The sequence below is a fragment of the Carettochelys insculpta genome, chromosome 15 (assembly GCF_033958435.1).
Source record: "Carettochelys insculpta isolate YL-2023 chromosome 15, ASM3395843v1, whole genome shotgun sequence".
Lineage (NCBI taxonomy): Eukaryota > Metazoa > Chordata > Testudines > Carettochelyidae > Carettochelys > Carettochelys insculpta.
This window is the reverse complement of record NC_134151.1, coordinates 28,495,183-28,515,351: the sequence shown is the minus strand read 5'-3', so window position 1 is coordinate 28,515,351 and position 20,169 is coordinate 28,495,183. Positions and strand designations below refer to the sequence as shown.

Genomic DNA, 20,169 nt, shown 5'->3' with positions numbered 1-20,169 from the left:
CGCCTCCTTCCTTTCAGAAGATTTGCTTTACCCCTGCCAGCTCCCTTGCACTTAAGAGGACAATCAGGTTTTATACAATCCTTGTGCTGCTAGTATGATTCCATTGCTAAGACTCACCTTTGGGTTATGGGGCATGTTTTCAAGTCCAAACCCAAGATATTTTTGCAAATAACCATTGTTGAATGCTGCAGTGCAGACTACTGAAGGTTGATGAATTGACAGAGATGCCTTTGGTCAAAGGAGATACTATATTAAAGTCTAGTTGGCCAAGTAAAACTTTTGCTACACAACTCTTTTCATAATATCCAATATCGCATATTGAAATATCAGATGTGCATAAAAATTTAGCAGAAACAGATTCCATTTCTTCATCTTGCACATTGCATTAATGTTGCTTTTCCCAGTTAAGCTGTGTGTGAGCCCAGTGTTTTCTTAACTTAATGCTTGAATTCAGTCCTCCTTGGGCCTCTTAGTTTGTCCTTTTCTATTATTGCAATATATATGTCCTCTTTCATTTGGCTATTATTCTAGCAGGACTTAATCTACAGGGGGAAATTAAGTGCGTAATTATACCAGGGTGCCTCACGCTTCCCTATATGGGGACCCATGCTCCAGAACAGAAGTTTGCACACAGGGAATTATACCAGCATGACTCTAGTGGTGTCTGTGAGTACCACTTCTGAATTGAGGATAAAGAGGTTAAACTGTATAGCTTATGGGTGTACAATGACTTAGCAGGGCTGTGTCAAGGTCCTGGGAGGCCAAAGACAATGGTGAAGGATTAGCACCGATGTCATCATTCAAAGAATGGCATCTGGGAGCAATGGCTTTGTTGTAGCTGGGAGAGGACACTTCTTCCCCTTGTCTGAACAGAGAGGGTTTGAGAGCCATGGAAAAAACATGAAAAAGGGTGAAACAAAAAAGCAGGTGACCTCTATAAGCGTCTATAAAAGGGTCTCACATTGAAGGACATTTAGGATGGAAGCCATTTTACACCAGAGGAGGCTGATGCAGGAGTGATGCAGACAAAGGTGTGGAGGACCCTGGCCTGCCTACGGGGCCATAACAAGGGCAAGGGATGCAGTTAGCTGTCTGGGCAGCTCTGTCCAAGCTGCATGTGGCACTTTGAGAGACATTTGCAGCTTGTTATGCTGCTGGCAAACGCTGGTGCTGCAGGGGCAAAGGCAGCTGCAGCTCCAGCTGGTGGGGTGTGGAGCTCTGAGTGGGGGCCGCCAGCTTCAGCTGCCTTTGTCCCTCCAGCAATAGCTGCCGCTGGCAGCATAACAAGTTGCTAATGGCTCTTAAAGAGCCACATGCAGCTCAGATGAAGCTGCCCAGCCAGCTAACTGTGCCCCCCCCCGCCAGGTGACCCTACCTCTTCTTCAGCTGCTATGGGTGCTCACAGCCCCCCTCCCTACCTGCCTGGGAACTCGCCAGCTGGGTTTGTAGGGCTGTTGGTGGCTGCCAGGGGACTGGGCCTTGGGGGAGAAGCTGGATTTGGGGGTGCTGGGGGGGCTGCCAGATGAGCGGGGCTTGGGGGGGAAATGCTGGGTTTGGGGCTGTCATGGGCTGCTGGGTGAGTGGGGAGCCAGGGAGAAGCTGGGTTTGGGGGACTGAGGTGGACATAGAGTGGAGGAGCAGCCTGGGGTCAGTCTGCCCCCTGCCACTCCCTCCTCTTCGTCTTTGCTACCTGTTGTCCTGGCTACTCCTCCCCACCCTGATCCATGGAGGGTGCAGCCTGCTCAGCCAGCTCTCCCAGCTGCAGCCCAGCTGCCTGGGTGCCTGTCCGTGCAGCAGGCATGAGGGGGAACCAGGCACATTGTCACCTGAGCTGCCTCCTGCTGTGTGTGGCTGACACCTCTTCCTGTGACTCACTTTACCTCCCTGCCTCCTTATCTGTAGGACAGATCAGCTGGGACTCCTGCCTGTGAAGGAACCATGCCAGCACAGTGGGGTTCAAATACCTGCTTACTTACTGTGTCTCACGTGTAAGGCCTAGTCACATACACACACCCCTGATCCGGCTGGCTGTTAAACAGAGAACACACTGAGCACCACTGGCATGCTGATGTGCTATTTATAGAGATGCTACCCAGTTTTATACCCCGGTGCATAATATTATTCCCTGGGGTATTGCAAGTGGTTTGCAAGGAGCTACAAAGACAGAAACCCCTGTGTTTTCATACCTGCTGTCTGCCTCTTTCCACATACAAGATAGCGGAATGGCCTTGTAAACCCAGGATTGTGAAATCAATCCTTGAGGGGCCTTTCAAGGTTCTGGTGCAGGTTAGATTTAAAAAGTGTGTCAGGAATGACAATAGGTCCTGCTGTGAGTTCAGGGGCCTGCACTTGATGACCTTTCAAGGTCCCTTCCAGTTCTATGAGATATGTATATTGCCTTGATCAGGTTCTCTTTGGGAGTGCGGGAGGATGTGGCAACATCTGGATGGCTGAGCTATCAGCACATCCTCCCCTAAAAAAGAAGATACAGACAGAAGTACAGTTCGATGTTATTTATTAAGGACTGTCTCGTATTCACATGCATTGCGGCTCCTGAGGCATTGATTTTGGAATTGCATTTGAAAAAACGGCTCTTCTTGCTATTTCGGTTGCAGACCCCTGCTCTACGGTCTGGGGCAGGTAATACACCCCTCACTAGAGCCAACATGCAGATAACATGCTTATACTCCTCCCCAGGAGACCACTTGGGAGCAGAGCTCAATCCCTTCCTTGCCTGAATCCCAGTTACTCGTCAGGGCAGGGTCATTCTGATAGGCAGTGTGTCCAGTGCGCTCTTCCCCCACCTGGATAATTCACTTTCCCTGTAACTGTAATCCGTGCCAGCCAGCTCACTTGGTGCTTAGTGTGCCTCCCACCCGACCCATTTCTCCTCAGCCGGCAAGGTGATCTCAGCTGCATCTGCCTTGGCATGTTTGTACCCCCTCTTTAACCTCCAGATGGATTTCATACAGCTGGTGTCTTTAGGTCCTGGGCAGGCATGAGGCCCTCAGAACTATAATAAATAAATGTGTTTTTGGAATCATTTATTATTTATTTATTATCTTCCCTTTTCCTATTAATTAACTACCATGAATTTATAAACATGAGGGGCGGCAATTTTCTATGCTTGCCTCAGGCACAAAATTAGCAAGTTACAGCACTGCCTGCCTGACCTACGGAACAAAGATGATCTCTGAGGGGAAAAGAGAGAGACTGGAGTTCATTAAGTTAAGGACGTTTCAGCGTTCCTTATAAAACTACTCTCACGTGATTTTCCACAATTAAATTTGAGCATAAAGAAGTTACTGGGCAACACATGTGTGTTGGCTGCTCCGCAACTAATGCGTGCCCAAGTGACTGAATCTGGAAATCAGAACTTCGCACCCACAGGGTGGAAAGCTAGGAGAGGGATGTCGTTACAAACTGGGGAGCCTGAAGAGAAGTTCTGCACCCAGAGGGGCAAGGTACCTGAACCTCAGCTGCCAACACTTGGAAGTGGGGGCAAACAAAGTCTGCACCCTGAGAATGTGTCTAGGAACCCCAAGATTGGGACAGTGGCTGGATGCCATTCAGGCTCTAGGAGCTGAAACACCATGTGAATCCAGAGAAGAGAGGCTGGAATTCCCCTCAGAGCAGTCCTAGTGAAGGACCAGAAAAGGGCACTAGCCAGTCTCTGTGAGGCTAGGGCTGCACTGGAGCCATATCTCAAAATAATTTATGCAAGTCCCAAGTGGTCTGTGGCATTACCAGGAGACCTGGCATGGGCAGCTGGGCTAGGGCCCATACCTGCAGTCACCGGTGGCAATGGGAGCCTTGGAAAGCAAAGCAATCTAGCCCCAGCCTGCTCTGCTATCTCCCAGCTGGCTCACTTGGTTTCACAGTGGCGGTGGAAAGCAGAGCGTCCTGGCCCCAGCCGGCTCTGCTCCCCTGATTGATAAAGCTGGGAGCCAGGCTCAGGCAAGCAGAGCAACCTAGAGCCAGATCACTCCACTTCAAACCAACACAGTGAGTGAACAGGGCCGGGGGGGGGAGCTGGTGGGTGGGGCTGACCCTGCTCCTGGCACCAGGCCCCCAGTAATCCCCTGGCCATGTTAAGAACATAAGAACAACCATACTGGGTCAGACCAAAGGTCCATCTAGCCCAGTATCCTGTCTGCTGACAGTGGCCAATACCAGGTGCCCCATAGGGAGTGAACTGAATGGGTAACAATCTCTCTCCTGTCATCCCTCTCCAGCTTCTGACAAACAGAGGCTAGGGACACCACTCCTTACCTAGGCTGGCTAATAGCCATTAATGGACCTAACCTCCATGAATTTATCTAGCTCTTTTTTAAACCCTGTTAAAGTCCTAGCCTTTGTAGCCTCCTCTGACAAGGAGTTCCACAAGTTAACTTGTACTGGGTGAAGAAGAATTTCTTTTCATTTGTTTTAAACCTGCTGCCCATTAATTTCATTTTGTGTGTTCTAGATCACCTCTAGAGCCCGTTTAAATATTGGTGTTACGTTAGCTATCTTCCAGTCAATACATACAGAAGCTGATTTAAAGGATAGGATACAAACTACAGTTAATAGTTGCACAATTTCACATCCGGGTTCTTTCAGAACTCTTGGGTGAATGTCATCTGGTCCCAGTGGATTGTTACTGTTAAGTTGGTCAATTAGCTCCAAAACCTCCTCTAATGACACCTCAATCTTGCACAATTCCTCAGCTTTGTCGCCTACAAAGGATGTCTCAGGTTTGGGAATCTCACTAACATCTACAGCTGTTGCTCAGGGGAGGGACTTGGAGGAAAGTGTGCAAGGGGGTGGAGCAGGGACAGGAAAAGATGGGACAGAGGTTGGAGAAAGGGGTGGAGTGGGGTGGAGCAGGGCTGGGAAAAGGCAGGGAGGGAGGAGGCTGTCCCAGGCCTTGTACCCGCCTAAGGATGACCCTGGCTACTTTCTCCCACTTAGGCCATGTCTATGCCACGAAGCTATGTAGTCCCTTATGTCAACCTACTTCTAAATATACACCAGAAGGCATTGCTCCCTCTGATGCAAAACCCCCAGTATACCAGACAAATATCTCCACCTCCAGAAGCATAGTGCTTAGGTCAACAATGGGCAATCTGGGCTAGTGAGTGAACCGCATGAGGGGCTCTGCATCTCAATGGGTCGCAAGACTGTAATAACGAAGATGGTCTCCCAGGACAGGGTAATTTTTCTAAATGCCTAGAATTTGTGGGAGGTGCTGACTGAACCATAGCAGAGCTTTCATTGGATGCAGAGAGAGTGCACAGGTCTCACAATGTTGTATGTCCCTCACTTCACGTGCCTTTGCTTTTGAGTGTGTCACTTTTGTAATATCAGTGGAAGAAAAATTATGTGCACGAAATCCAGCAGAATTCGGCAACCCTGCACATGGTCAACGGTAAACAAAATGTCTCTTGGGCCACTCACAGAACCCCAAAGGGCTCCAGGTTGCCCACCACTAGCTACATCAATGTAGGTTAAGGTGATACAGCACCTGTAGAGATGATGTGCTACGTGTATTACCTATCCTCTCAACACCACCCGGTCTGATACTGAGAGTCTGGGCTCCCAGCTGGGGGCCCCTCAAGGAGATGCAAACCAAGCTTCAATCTCCTCAATATCTCTCTTAAGTCAGCGCAGGAGCTCTGGGTGCGAACATGCCAGAGAGGGTAAAAAAGAATTTAAAAATCAGAAGATTTTATTTAAATGATATTTTTTGATTTTTTAAAAATCATCAATAAAATACTAAATTTCTCATTTACAGTAACAGTTACAATTAAATCCCATCACAAACATGCTACACACACACCTACAGTCTCACAAAAAGGAATGCATGGTTCCAATCTGTCCAGCGTAACTACAAGCTCTTGTGTCTTGAAAGTTTTGGGCTTTCAACTTCTGTTTCTCTGCAGACTAAAAAGTACCATCTGCAAAGAAAGACACAGACTGGATATAGCTGGTTTTGTGCTGTATTTGTGTGGTGGGGGCAGTGGAGTGAACTGGAAAGGAAAACGGAAGACATTATTCAGCACACACAAAACTTCCTATATTTGCCCCACTTTTACCACAGAAAAACCTATCTGGGAATATTCTGAAGAAATTCATTCCCTGGATAAAAAAGGAAACATATGTCAAGGGTAAGCAGTGCAAGAAGGAGATGCAGGGCCTACTTGCAAGAATGAACCATCATAAGGAAAATAAGATGTGGCTATCGCTGAGTAGATCAACTGATTAGTAAAAGAAATAATTCACTTTGCAATACATCATTCTTCAAGATGCTTTCTGGAACATTTGGTATAAGTGTGATTTGACCTGTCTGTAAATTTCCAATCTGTTTGCCGTGTTGGATGTTGCTAGAAAACAAGGTTTAGTTTGGCTAATCCTTAGGGCTTGTTTGATTAGTTAACTAGGTTTAGCATCTATCACTCAAAAATACAATGCAGAAAGCTGCAGTAAGAGAAATCTGGAGTTGCCAGTTGCCATTGAGTGTAATTTTCTTATTTTATATTACATAATACACATGCCTTATTTTGAAACATTATGGCTACAGGCAATAATGATGATGCCATACGTCTAGTCTCTATTTCACTTCAGTATTACTCAGCTTATCCAAGGGAACCCCATTCTCTACCTGCTCTCTCAAAAACAAAACAAAACAAAACGGAAGTGCCCGTGAATTCAATGGGGCTAACTCCAAAATTAAGTACACTTTAAGCTCTGTCAGTCTTAACTTGATTTAAAGCAATGATTTTTTTTTCACCTTTATTTAAATCAATCCAACCTTAAATATGATATGTAGACAAGACCTTAGACCGACTCTCACAGATGATAGGAATAATGGCACAGCTTAACCACCAACTTCAGCATGGAAAAAGCAAGTACATTTAAGAGTCATTGCTAGGACCAGAGTCTGAAGCTATGTCTGTACTGCTTATTGAATGACAAAGCTTTTGTCGTTCGGAGGCGTTAACCCTTCCCTGCAAAATCCAAACACTGACAAGTGCCAGTGTAAACAAGCACTGTTAGCTGCAACCCTTTTCTGCTGACAACACCAACGTCTTGCGTGTGTGGGGCGGAAGTAGTTTGTTGCCATAAGAGCTGAAAAACGTTTAGCCACTCAGCTGTGTTGACACAGCTGTGTCACTAAAACCTGTGCAGTGTAGACAAAGCCCGAGTCAACAGCAGGTACACTAAAGCACCTCAACTTGGGAACCAATTCTGCAGTCCATTCTCAGACTTCAGATGCCATTGAGTGCAAGTAATGAACGTCTGAGTGTCCATAAAACAATTAAGTTGCAAAAACACCTATTTAACTCAGTTTTCAACAGCTGTTAAACTACGTTAAGTAACTCGTTTTAGATGGCAATGTTAGATCTTGAATACCACTTAGAGTTTGTCTTTCTGAGCATACACGTTACCACCAAATGCAAATAGGAATAGAAGAACATTGAAAAATACAAGGCTAAAGTCACACCTACAATCACATGCCCCCACATTCAGATTTTAACTGCTGAAGCTGGGTGTCCCCACTGTGCCCCCTGTGCCCAGTAGGTACAGGTCACATCTGCCCCCAGATTTAAATTATCCCAAACAACAACATTTAGAGCGGGATTTAATTTTGTAACATAGCTCATTGTTGAGAGAAAGGGAGAGGGAGAGAGAGAGAGACAGATGTGTACATCATGAAATATTTTAGCTGAGCATATGCAGTGAAAATACTGTTTTTACCTTGATCAAATGGTTTGTTTGGGTTCCAGTTTCTGAAATAATCATCCTAAATGGGGGGGAAAGAGGAAACAGAGATAATGTTGAGTAGTTCTTTTAGTAAAGTTTTAAAAACAATATCTGCCTTCTCACTGAAAACAACAAAAAAGAAAGATAAAACCAAGAAAAAACCATTAGCCTGGTGCATCTTAAGATACAGACTGAACACAATATAGATAGAAAACTGAAATTAAGAAAACTTTTTGCAATTCAGCATTTCACTCCAATACTATACCCTCCTTCAAAATGTTTTTTCCAAGTTTGGATTTAAATTAAATAACTCCCATAATCTTTAGATCATTGGCATCCCACAATATCATGTGACAATTGGTGGTAATAATGTAGACAACATGTTGTTTGAAGAATGATGCATGTACCAAGTCAGACTCCTACAATTACCATACACCAGTGCAAATTCAGAATAATTCCACAGATCTCTCCACAAGTGTTCTAATTTACCATGGTGTAGTACGTTAAAATTTGACCTTCAACTCTACACTTCAGTTGTAGCAAACACCTACTAGCAATGGTGTATCAGTTGAACCTTTCGAATCCAGTACACTGTGGTCCAGCATGACTTTAGTTTACCCAGACATCCATTTATCATTGACAGCCATCTGTCCTGGCTCCCAAGTCTTCTGTGCTGTTATTTAGCTCTAATTTATCTCTAAATGTCTTTTAAGAACCCAACAAAACAAAGCAGCAGAAATGTGGCACTTTAAAGACTAACAAAATGATTTATTTGGTGACGAGCTTTCATGGGACAGATCCATTTCATCTAAAATGAGTTATTTTAAAAAATCATCATTGCTGAAGCTGCAACTGGGTATCATAACCGTCTTTGGTCTTTATAGACTTTGGGCCAGAGTTGGTCTGTCCCACAAAAGCTCATCACTGAATAAATCATTTTGTTCGTCTTTAAAGTGCTACATTTCTGCTACTTTGTTTTGTTGGAGTACAGACTAACACAGCTACCTTTCTGGTTCTATTCTAAGAATCCACTAAGCAGTGGAAGAGTTGACCATGCTGCTACATAATATTGATCTCCTGTCGTTCGACTCTGCTTTGGAACTGGTCCACTCCCAAGGGTGCTAGAGTAGAGAGGTTCAACCTGTACATAGGCTCAAATGTAAGATCCTTCATTTGGTTTTGATACATCACATAACCCTTTCACTTAGCATTCTTGAGCAGAAGTGATCAGAACTGAACAAAGGATTTGAGGTGAGAGCGCACCATGGATTTATATAATGCTATGGTAATTATCTGCATACTATTCTTCATGCCTTTCTTATCACCCTTGCAGAAGTTGCAGCCTGCTTGCTTTGCATGCTAGCTTCATTCCATGATCTGAAATTCAGTGGTTGGGGGAAGAGCCAGATAATGAAGCTACAGTTCAGGGCTGCAGATTAGTAGGGGCCTCTAAATACAAAATCTTTATTAAATTTCAATTTTTCCATAATTTTTGGTAATGCAGTGAGGCCTCTTAAATTTGACATAATTCAGGGTCTCATCAGATCTTAATCTGGCCCTGGTTGTAGGGCTCTAGCTGCCTTTAGGGCACCTTGCACCCTGAGAGGAGGATGGATGGGGACCTCCTGTGCTCAGTGAGCATCAGGGATGCAGTTCTGCCTGGCTCTTGTATGGACTGTATCAATGAGACTGGAATAGGGCCTTCTGTGCCATCCACCTTGCCCACCTACATATAGACTAAGACACTCTGGCCCAAAGTCTCTAAAGACCGAAGACGGTTATGACGGGTAGCAGGTTCAGGAACAATAATTTTATTTTTTAAATAATTTATTTTATAAGCATCAAAAGCGTTCTTCAAAAGGGCAGGATTTAGCACTCAGAATGGAGACTGAGCTTTGCCTTTGAATTTCTTCGCTTCATTATGCCAAAAATCTTATTTTCATACAACATTTTGAAATCGACTCTGCTTTGCTGCTAGATTTACCACGCATTAATCACTTTTGATGAATGAGATTTTTTTTAAATGGAGTCCTTTCTTCTGGTAGCAGGATAGTCTCTTTTTTCCGACGGGTTCATTTTTACAGCTTTTGAAAAGAAACAAACAGTTTAATAATTCATAGCCCAAGAAAGGTTTCTTTTGCCGCTGGCATGTGGAAGCAGTTCTGAAATGAGGAGTGAAGGATAAACCTGATGTGCAGCTACTTGAGAAGAGTTTTAGCTTAGTGTTACATAAATATTTTATTGCAAACACACCTTCTGATTAATAAGGTGCAAAACATAGATTTTTTTTAAACTTATGTTTAGTGCATCTTGCAGTCCTATTTGACTTTCTTTTTGAATCAGACAAAAAAAACCTGAAATACTTATTTCCTTTACAACATTCACAACAAGACTTCATGACAAAATACCACAGAAAAATAAACAGGAAAAATAAGAAAAAAAATCGATAAAAGAGACAAAAAAAACCTTTTGAGTTTTGTTGGCTTTTTTCCCCAATAAAAGCCCTAATGACTTATAAGCTGCGTCTACACGTGCACGCTACTTCGAAGTAGCAGCACCAACTTCGAAATAACACCCATTGCGTCTACACGCGTCGGGCACTATTTCGAAGTTAACTTCCATGTTAGGTGGCGAGACGTCGAAGTCGCTAACCTCATGAGGAGATAGGAATAGCGCCCTACTTCGACGTTCAACGTCGAAGTAGGGACCGTGTAGACGATCCGCGTCCCGCAACGTCGAAATTGCTGGGTCCTCCATGGCGGCCATCAGCTGGGGGGTTGAGAGATGCTCTCTCTCCAGCCCCTGCGGGGCTCTATGGTCACCGTGGGCAGCAGCCCTTAGCCCAGGGCTTCTGGCTGCTTCTGCAGCAGCTGGGGATCTATGCTGCAGGCACAGGGTCTGCAACCAACCAGTTGTCAGCTCTGTGGATCTTGTGTTGTTTAGTGCAACTGTGTCTGGGAGGGGCCCTTTAAGGGAGCGGCTGGCTGTTGAGTCCTCCCTGTGACCCTGTCTGCAGCTGTGCCTGGCATCCCTATTTCGATGTGTGCTACTTTGACGTGTAGACGTTCCCTCGCTGCGCCTATTTCGATGTTGGGCTGAGCAACGTCAAAGTTGAACATCGACGTTGCCGGCCCTGGAGGACGTGTAGACGTTATTCATCGAAATACACTATTTCGATGTCGCAACATCGAAATAAGCTATTTCGATGTTGGCTGCACGTGTAGACGTAGCCATAAAGAGCTAAGACTTAGTACACTCATCTTGAGAAACAACTGCTCAACTCTGAAGCAAAACACTACAAAACAGCTGAAAAAAACCACCTTTAAATTCTACAGTTTCAATTCAATTATACTCTTTCTGACAGAACCAGGAGTTCATCGGTAATATTAAGAGTGAAAGTCTTGATTCATTTCTATGCTGAAGAGCCAGAGAAAAGTTTGTGTCACATTTAAATCCCACCTAAAATTATGGTTTAAGTGATGCATTAACTTTGTGAGAGGTCTCTGGAAAGGGGGAAAAAAACCACCCTAAACTAATTTAATCTATGATCTTTGAAGCCACATTTTTAGAGCTACCAGATGCTTAATGTCTCTCACTGTAAATGGGTCTCTCAAGCTGCTGCCTTATCACTGTTCCTTCCTACAACAAAGTCCATTACAATGACATCAGGCCATTTAATGCCTCTGTGTTTAGACAGGCATCAAAATATGCAGAAATGTAGCTCATAATTCTTTCTGGCACGTTGTGGCACAGTCTGCCATGGAAGGTGATAAAATAAAAATATAACTGGCAAGAAGATTGGCTAAAAATTAATTCTAAACACAAGACACTGAACCAAAAATATGAGAACTGCTGTACAGAAATACACAGTCAGGGAGGATGACAGAACTACCAGGCCCCTGGGGAAGGTGTGTTTGTAGGGAAGGGAGAACTGATACTTTGGTCCTGGGTGAGGCTAGAACAACCAGCCCTCAGTGTCACCCAGATGGCTCTACACCCTCTCCCCATCCCAAGGTAGCCCTTAGCACTACCTAGGAACATGCCACCCAGGACTCCAGCCCTGATTTCAAGGGCATGGAGCTAATGCTGCCTTCCCCACTGCAGCTGTAGTAGCAGTAGCAGTGACTGGGAGCCCCAGGCCCTTCTGAATTGCTGGACCCCAGGGCTGTTACTCCCATTGCTTCCTCTTTCCCACCCATCATACAGTTACGTGGCTTTATTAACCAAGATTGGTTGTAACATCTGCAATTTGGGTAGTTCTTCCAGCCTGTGAGGATCATTTTCGGGACAACTGACCACTACCAATGAGTCTTTAATGAGCTCAACACTTCTCCACTGGACTAGAAAAGCGTGATCAAACCCTGGCCATGATTCTATGCAGCTGTGTAACCACAGAGGCTTGTCACAGGTTTAACATTGCATTACTGAGGTTTATTATGTTTATCTTTAAACACTCTCTCTGTTGCTAAATTTCATAGAGACCTAGCGTGACTGCCATCTCAGTCAACATCCAGGGATTACAAGGCAAGTCTCTATAGCTTGCACTAAAAAGCTGGGCTCTGTAGCTGTTTCCCACCCATGAGGTATGACCTTCTCCCCGCTCCCCCCACCCCAGTATCTGGGATGATCCTGAGCCCATAAAGCTGGACAGTCAGTGGTACATACTGAATTGCCTTACAGATTTCCCAAGTGCCAGCTACCTCCAAAGAAAGATACTTTGGAAACCTGGACAGATGGCAATCATATGTAGCTGAAGCCTGCAACAGAACTGCAGCTCAGACACACAGCAGATCACAACATAGAGTTACAAGGGGGTTACACTTCAATTTTTAAACACATACCTTTGAACTCGCTATTGAGCCTGCCATAACATGCGCTATCACAATTGCAAGTTGCTGCCCGCAGCAATCTTAATGGCTAAAATTATAACCCCCAGACCTCGGTGTGGTCCTCTGTCCCATGCAGTGGCATCTAGACCACTTATATAGAGAAAGAATGAGACTCCTACACAGTCTTAACTCAGTGCCATTACTTTTAGCTCACACCATAGAGGATCTTGCACTAAGCTTCAAAGGTCCCAGGTTCAAGTCTGCTTGTGAGCGGTTACACTATTTTATTTACTTTTATTTTTAAAGCAATGTCTAGTACACTTTTAAAAGGAAAATTTAAATAAAAAATTGAAAATTTTCACACAGGAGCTGCACATTCAGCACAACATGAAATAATTCAATTTAGTAATACAGGCTGCACCTCTCGAGTCTGGCAAAATCAGTAGCCTGGCATGATTTTAGTTAGCCAGATGTGGACTTATCAAGGGTGTGGTCAAGTCACCTGTGGTCCCATAACATTTGTTTACATCCACCTGTCCTGGCTCCCAGTGTTCTGTGCTGTTACTTACCTCTAATTTACCCCTAAATGTCTTCTAAGCCCAGTAAGCAATGGAAGTGATGGTAATGCTGCTAGACAATACTGACCTGTGGTTCAGCAAATTCTCTGGTTCACTACCACTTAGGTCCCAAGGGTGCTGGACTAGAGAGATTCAGCCTATACTGTTGTGGTACCGTCTGGGAGCTGTATTTTGGGTGCCTCTTGCTCCCAATTCTTGTGTGTCGCATAACCTGGTCAGATATCTCCCATGATGCACCGCAGTCACCCTCATGAGCAGTAAGTGTGTTTTATTTATGTGAGCCTTCACCGCACTACCTCAAAGGAGATGTCACCTGACAAGGGAGTTCAGCCCACAGATGGGAATGGGAAAATGAGGATATCATCCTGCCAATCCTAGGAGACATTGCAGTGGGATTGTCAATTTTTTCGCCAAAATATTTTGGATTTTGACAAGACCCCCAACAACTGCAGTTTTCCAATATTTGGTTTTTCATCATCAACTAATGCACATTTCTGGCAGAGGCTTTTCATGAAATAATTCTGTTTAGTCAAAAATGCATCCAAAAGAAGAAGGTTCAACAGAATATTTTTGATGAGCCACGGCAGGAAGGTTCTCTGTGCTCCTGCTCCTGGCCAGCAAGAACTATGAATGTTTAGTATCAAGAGTCATGTTGGATAACCCACTGCGGAAGGCTCTTCTGCTTTGACACCGAAGAAACATCTACATTTGACCTGGGAGGTGTAATTCTGAGTTTGCACGAAGCAGCTATATCCATTGTTGCACACAGGACAAATTTCCATGTGGTAGTCTATGTCACAGGGCAGAATTCAGCCTGACATTAGCAGCAGAGCTGATAGGAAAACGGATATATTTCCACTGCATGTTTCATGGATTCCCCCCCACCCAATTTTCATTAACGTTTCTAAATTTTCTTGACTGGCTCTACTCAGAAGATAGATTGTCTGTCAGCTTCCTGTTTCTTCAGTGATCATTAATTCATTCTTCTTGTAAAGGGACTGATTTTGTCAAGGGACAATTCATTGCAACTAAAATAAGTCTAGACACAAGCAGGTAACTTGTCTGCTTTAACTATAATCGCAGCTGAGGGAGGAACTCCCACTGACTAACCAGGAAATAAAGGATGGGTAGAGAACATGTTTCTGTCCCAAAATATTCTGAGACAGCCAGTTAAGTTACCCTATCATAACTGGATGAAGCAATTACATGTAAGTCACAATTATCAGTTTTTAAAACAGCATTTCCTAAATATATCTTGCAGCATTCCTGATAGGAGTCACAATTTAAAAAATAACATCTCTTACTCTTTATAAGAAAAATTCTCTAAGAAACCACAGGTAATCACTGACAAGCAGGCTTACACTGTAATTAATGAGTAAAGAAAGCAATAACTATACCATTCATATGCATTTCATAAATTGAATGTACTGGATGTACAATTGCAGTGTGAGGATGAAAGTAACTCGGGAACTAAAACACATTAATAACCAAGAATGACAGTTCAGAATACAATATATGTTGTATTGTTACAAATACTATTATTCATTCTGTGGATATTTACAATTTAAAAGTAAAAAACCTACCTCAACTTCCTGTGTACGTAAGCATTATAAATGAGAAAAAAAAAAGAGGATGAAATCAAACAATATAAAAGAATGCGAACATTTTTCCAATTCTTCCCCCACCCCCAAAAAAAAATCCTCCAGCAATTTTAAAATTATAATCACTGGGTTCAGGAAACCTTGCCCTTCAAATAACATCTGCACAGTTAACTTATTTGACAAGCTACAGAGAACCCCTTGCCAGTCAAAATTTAGTTATCAGCTACCTTAATGACCATTTGCAAACAAGTTATTTGTTCCAGAAGGATTGGAAACTCAAAGAACCCTTCCCTTTTGACTGAAACAACAAAGGACTGGGTGTTTTCCTCCTTGCATCATAGCTGATAACAGATTTTGAAAAATGTTTTCATTCAATGCCCTAACAATTTACAATATATTTCACAACTGATTGAGTAGCAAATGCAAAATTGAGAACGCTTTCATTGTTTCATGAGAACAGAACTCTAGATCATGAGCCTACAACAGATGGGCTTTTTTCTACAGCAAAATTTTTGTAATAGGACAACTCCTTTTTACAGAGTCTGAGCACATATTTGCTTTCACCCCATTATACATATCCTGCCATGCATGGAACTCTCACTAACAGGAGTTTTGCCTATGTATCAACCACAGGATACAACACTAAGCCAACCCTTTAAGTACATCAGAGTAAAATTAAACTCCATTCAAATGGCCTGCCCAAGGGCCAGTGCATCACTAAAATCCTGTAATCTGGTGTTCAGCTGAAATCAACTGGTACATTGAGTTTCCTGCAGGATCCTTGCACGGGGACTTACCTTACCAGTTAGTGAGTGCATATTCATTGTAGGAAAAAGTCACAAAAGCAACTCACAATACTTCATCAGTATATTCACAAAGGAAATGCCAGATTCTCACCCTTATTCCCTTACACAGTATCTGGGCCACTGATGAGAGGGGACAAAAGGGGTAGTTGTCTGGGTGCCCAGAGATTTAAAAGGGCCTGGGGCTCTGGGCCACCACTATTTTAAATGTCCACCAGAGCCCTGGGTGGCACTGAGGAATGGCTACCTCTAGTCTCCCCTCTTCGTCCCAAGGCTGAACCTCCCCACACCAGCTAGGGCCCAGTGAAATCTGTCGCCAGCCCATCTCTGTACTCACTGTGGAGGGTCCCATTAAATGTAGTGGCATGACTTATGCAGTAAGGTACCTCTAAATGTGAATAAGGGCTTCAGAACTGGACACAAAGTTACAATTCCTTGGCATGAATACAGCAATCACACATATGTGCCGGTTTCTGGCAGACCTCCAGAGCCTCACATTTTACATTTTTTCTTTTCTCACATTAAGAGCCTCACAAAAGACCTGATGCATCCTGAAATTAAATGCAGCTTCTACTATGTTGTCCTCATTATTCCATCATCTAAATGGTCACCATCTCTTTAGAACACGTATAAAAATTGCACAAAGTCAATTATCTGAGTAATGACTCTTTTAAAGCCACAGAGAAGGATTAAGTCTCTCACCTGCTTTTTGATAACCAGGGGAAATGCTGGACAGCTGAGGAGAAAGCTTTCTGCACAGAACATGTAACTACTCACAGGTGGACTCTCACCCGAGAACAGTGGAGCTTAGTGCAGGAGCCTCTACAGCTTGAGCTAAAATTCAGCTGGTTCCCAGCTAAGACTGTAGAGGAACCTCATTCTCTCTCTTTGTAAGGATTGCCATTACATAGGACAGTGAACCACACCCAGTAGATGCATAGTTTTCATAAACTATATAAGGGTTTTCTTGTATGAATATTGTGTATCCCGACTAGCTTTACTTCAGGCTCATCCAGTCTCCTTCCCCTTCCCCAGGGAGATTTTGGACAAGCAAAACTGGAAGGTCCTAGGTTGGATTGCTAGAAGATCCATTGAACAGAAGGGGGAAACCCAGGTGTGTTGGGCTCTTATAAGCAAAGATCAGCGGTGGGATTTGGAAAGTAGAGCAGCAAAATGAGAAAGAGTAGTGTTGCCAGTTCGCATGATTTCATTGTGAGAGTTGGGATAGTACTCTTCCTCAAAGCTCCCTTTTAGGGAGTCTTGGACTTAGATGAGAATCCCTGCTTTTATTTAAAAAGAAAAGTGTGTAGCCTTCATGGCTATGAAGGCAAGTTTGAAAATGTTCATCAAGTGTGTCCTACTGGCTCACAAACTTAGAAGACAAATAATAAGAACACAATAGGTAATTTTTGAATAACGAAAAAATGGAAAAAAAAACCTATTTTTTTTTATAAACCAGCATCATGATTTTTGAACTTTTGGAGAGCAGTCAAAAATGCTAGCAGAATGTTAGGAACCATTAAGAAAGGGATAGATAAGACCATAAATATCATAATGTCTCTACATAAATCCATGTTATGACCCCACATCCAGAATACTGTGTATAGTATTATTAAAAAGTTAGAATTGCAAAAGGGTAACAAGAATTAGGGAGTAATGAATAGCTTCCATCTCAGGAGCAATTAAAAAGATTGACTGTTCATCATAGAAGAGATGACTCAAGTGAGTGTGATGGAGGTCTATGAAATCACGAATGATGTGGAAAAAGTGAAGACTGAAGTTTATCTACCGCTTCACATAAAACAAGAACCAGGTAACACCCAATGAAATTCATAGGGAACAGATTTGAAACAAACACAACGAAGGACTTGAAACAGTACATAATGCTGAACTTATTACCAGGGGATATTGTGAAGGGCAAAAGTGTAATTGAGTTAAAAAAGGAATCAGGTAAGTTCATGAAGTCCATCAAAGGCTATTAGCTAAGATGGTCAGGGACACAACCCCATGCTCTGGGTATCCCTAAAGCTGGACCTGGATGATAGGGGTGGATCGCTCCATAACTGCCCTGTTCTGTTTATTCCCTCTGAAGCATAAGGGACTGTGCTGGAAGACAGGATACAGGGTTCCTTGGCCCACTACTCTGGTCCAGCACTGCCATTCTTATGTTCTACTATTCCTCACAATTGATCACATGTGCCTTCAGTCATCTTTTTGGCGAATTCTTAATCCTTCTTTGACAATCTCACACCTGACACTGATAAAGGATTTTTTCACAAAATCATTGCGTCTGACACACATATGTGATTTGCAAAGTCAAGATTGTAAAGTTTTCCACTGTTCCTTGGAAGACCTATATCTTCCTTTGATATTGCCTTTTTGCATCATAATCTATCATCATATTGTAGAACTGGAAGGGACCTCTGAGAGGTCATCAAATCCAGTCCCCTGCCTTCACAACAGGACCTATCACCATCACAGATTTTTTTTAAATCAAACTGTCCCAGACACTTGAAGGCCCCCCTCAAGGACTGAACTCTCAATGCGGGATTTGCAAGTCCAATGCGCTAACCACTTATTCCCACCCCGTAAAAAAAAAAAAAGCAGGCATGATAAGCTGCATTCCTGTCAAACTCCAGTGACTAGGTCAAGCCAATCAGTCTACTTTCCCTCCTTACACAACCTTTTGAATCCTTGTAGGTCATCTTAGAGAGGGACACCATCTTTCTGAAAAGCCCATACTGTTGCAATGTATTCCATAAAAATTCTCGATGAATGCAGTCAAAACACTTTGGTAAAATCTACAAAGCCCAAGCCTAATTGTCCCAAATAAGCAAGCCCTTTCTCAGTCATCTCAGAGTTTGAGATGTTATCTATACTCAATCTTTTTGATCGGATGCTTCTTCTTGCTCAGTGTGCAGTTCTTCATCGAGGATGACCCTGACTCTATCCAAAAGCACATTACAGAGAATGCTTGAGAGTGTCTAGCACTGCTCTGTCTTGGAATAATCCAGGATAAATCAATTCTGTGGGAACTTTGAGCACTGCTCTCAATAGACTCAGGATCAACCCCTTTGGGCAGCTTCTCACCCGTTTGTGCAGTTTCCTGCTTGCAAAAACCTAGTGCCTGAGCAGGGCAGATACAAGTAAGGCAAATAAATTGGTCCTGCCTGCAACGCACAGGGCACATCTATACTTACAGGAAGATTGCTGTGCTGGAGGTCCACCTTCTAGGGGTTGATTTATTGCATCAAATAGGGATGTGCTAAATCAAACAATCAGGGCATTCGCCACTGATCCTTGAAATCGGGAGGACTAAGAGAAGCCAACATGAGAGTTTTTCCTGTTGACCTCCCTCTGGGGGGGGATAGCAGGGAAAGTTTATCTAAGGTACGTTGGCCCCCCACTATGCTATTCTTATAGCTGGAGTTGTGTATCTTAGGTCAACCTCCTCCCCTAGGTTGGGTCTACACTACAGAGTTTTGTAGATAGAATGGGCCTTCTGCCGACATAACTCAGGGAGCGTCCACATACTTACAGCATTCGGTCGACAAAGTCTCAACAGAACTCTGCATTTTCTTCAACGGTATCGTCCCTCAAAAATTTGAAGCATAACAATCTCTGGACAAAGTACTGTAGACAAAAAGTGCAGCGTGGACACTTCTGTCGACAGAGGGGGCTTCCCGCTGCCTGGCAGCCCTCTTTGCAGAGCTGCCATTCTGCTTTCTGGCACCAGTGGGCAGTGCAGTCAGGCAGCTCTCTGTCAACAGAGCAAGTTGTGTGTAGATGCAATCTATCGACAGCTGTTCTGTCGAAACTCCCCTGTCGACAGTAACTTCTACCGACAGATGCTTCTAGTGTAGACATAGCCCTCATGTGGAACTGCCATAGAAAGATATGTGCATGTATGATGATACTTAGCATCAAGTTTCCTTAAATTATACGTTCTTTGAAACAGGGCCATGCTGTGCTGTATTTGTCCAGAGCACAACAGAGTCCTGGACTTAGGCTGCTACGTACTACCATAATACATATAATAAATAACAACAGTAATAATCTCAGAGGCGTAGACAAGCAAGTATGAGCTGCGATGCTCTTTCATTAGTCCTCCACTGGATTTTTACTACACTGTTCTGGGTGATCAAGAGATGAGAAGAAACTAATTTCAAAATGATTTAAAGCCCTTTCACAGTATCTCAGATAAATTCCTTTTTTGCTAACAAGACAGAAATATTATTTTATGATTCACTATGTATGTGTCAACTGCTTCCAACTCAGATTGATACCACCATCAACAAAGCTAATGTAGTGTATAACCGTACGTTAAATTAAGTACTCAAAGGGTCTACCAAAAAAGTGCTAGTTTAAGAAGTTGACTTTAACTCTCACAAAAGCTTCTTTATCTCATTTCTAACAGATATTCGTAGAGGTTCCTGCCTACTTCCATCAGCATTTAACTACAGGACTCAGAATACATAGGAGATTTGAGCCTCAAAGTACAAATTGTGTTTGTACACTGACTGGATTTAAGGCAGTTCCTTTGATCTTTTCCCCAGAGAAAACATTTTGAGTTAGATGGTACATAATGAAACCATCTCAGGAAAGAACAAAT

General features: G+C 43.3%; 1 protein-coding gene across 1 annotated transcript in view; it reads right to left on the bottom strand.

The window, feature by feature from the left end:
* The window catches only part of SPOCK1 (SPARC (osteonectin), cwcv and kazal like domains proteoglycan 1), a 610,788-nt gene that overhangs the window by 390,354 nt on the left and 200,265 nt on the right, over window positions 1–20,169 (bottom strand). The window contains exon 3 of the mRNA XM_075009740.1: window positions 7,741–7,786. Coding sequence (XP_074865841.1) covers window positions 7,741–7,786 — 46 coding nt within the window. The remainder of the gene's footprint in view (window positions 1–7,740; window positions 7,787–20,169) is intronic.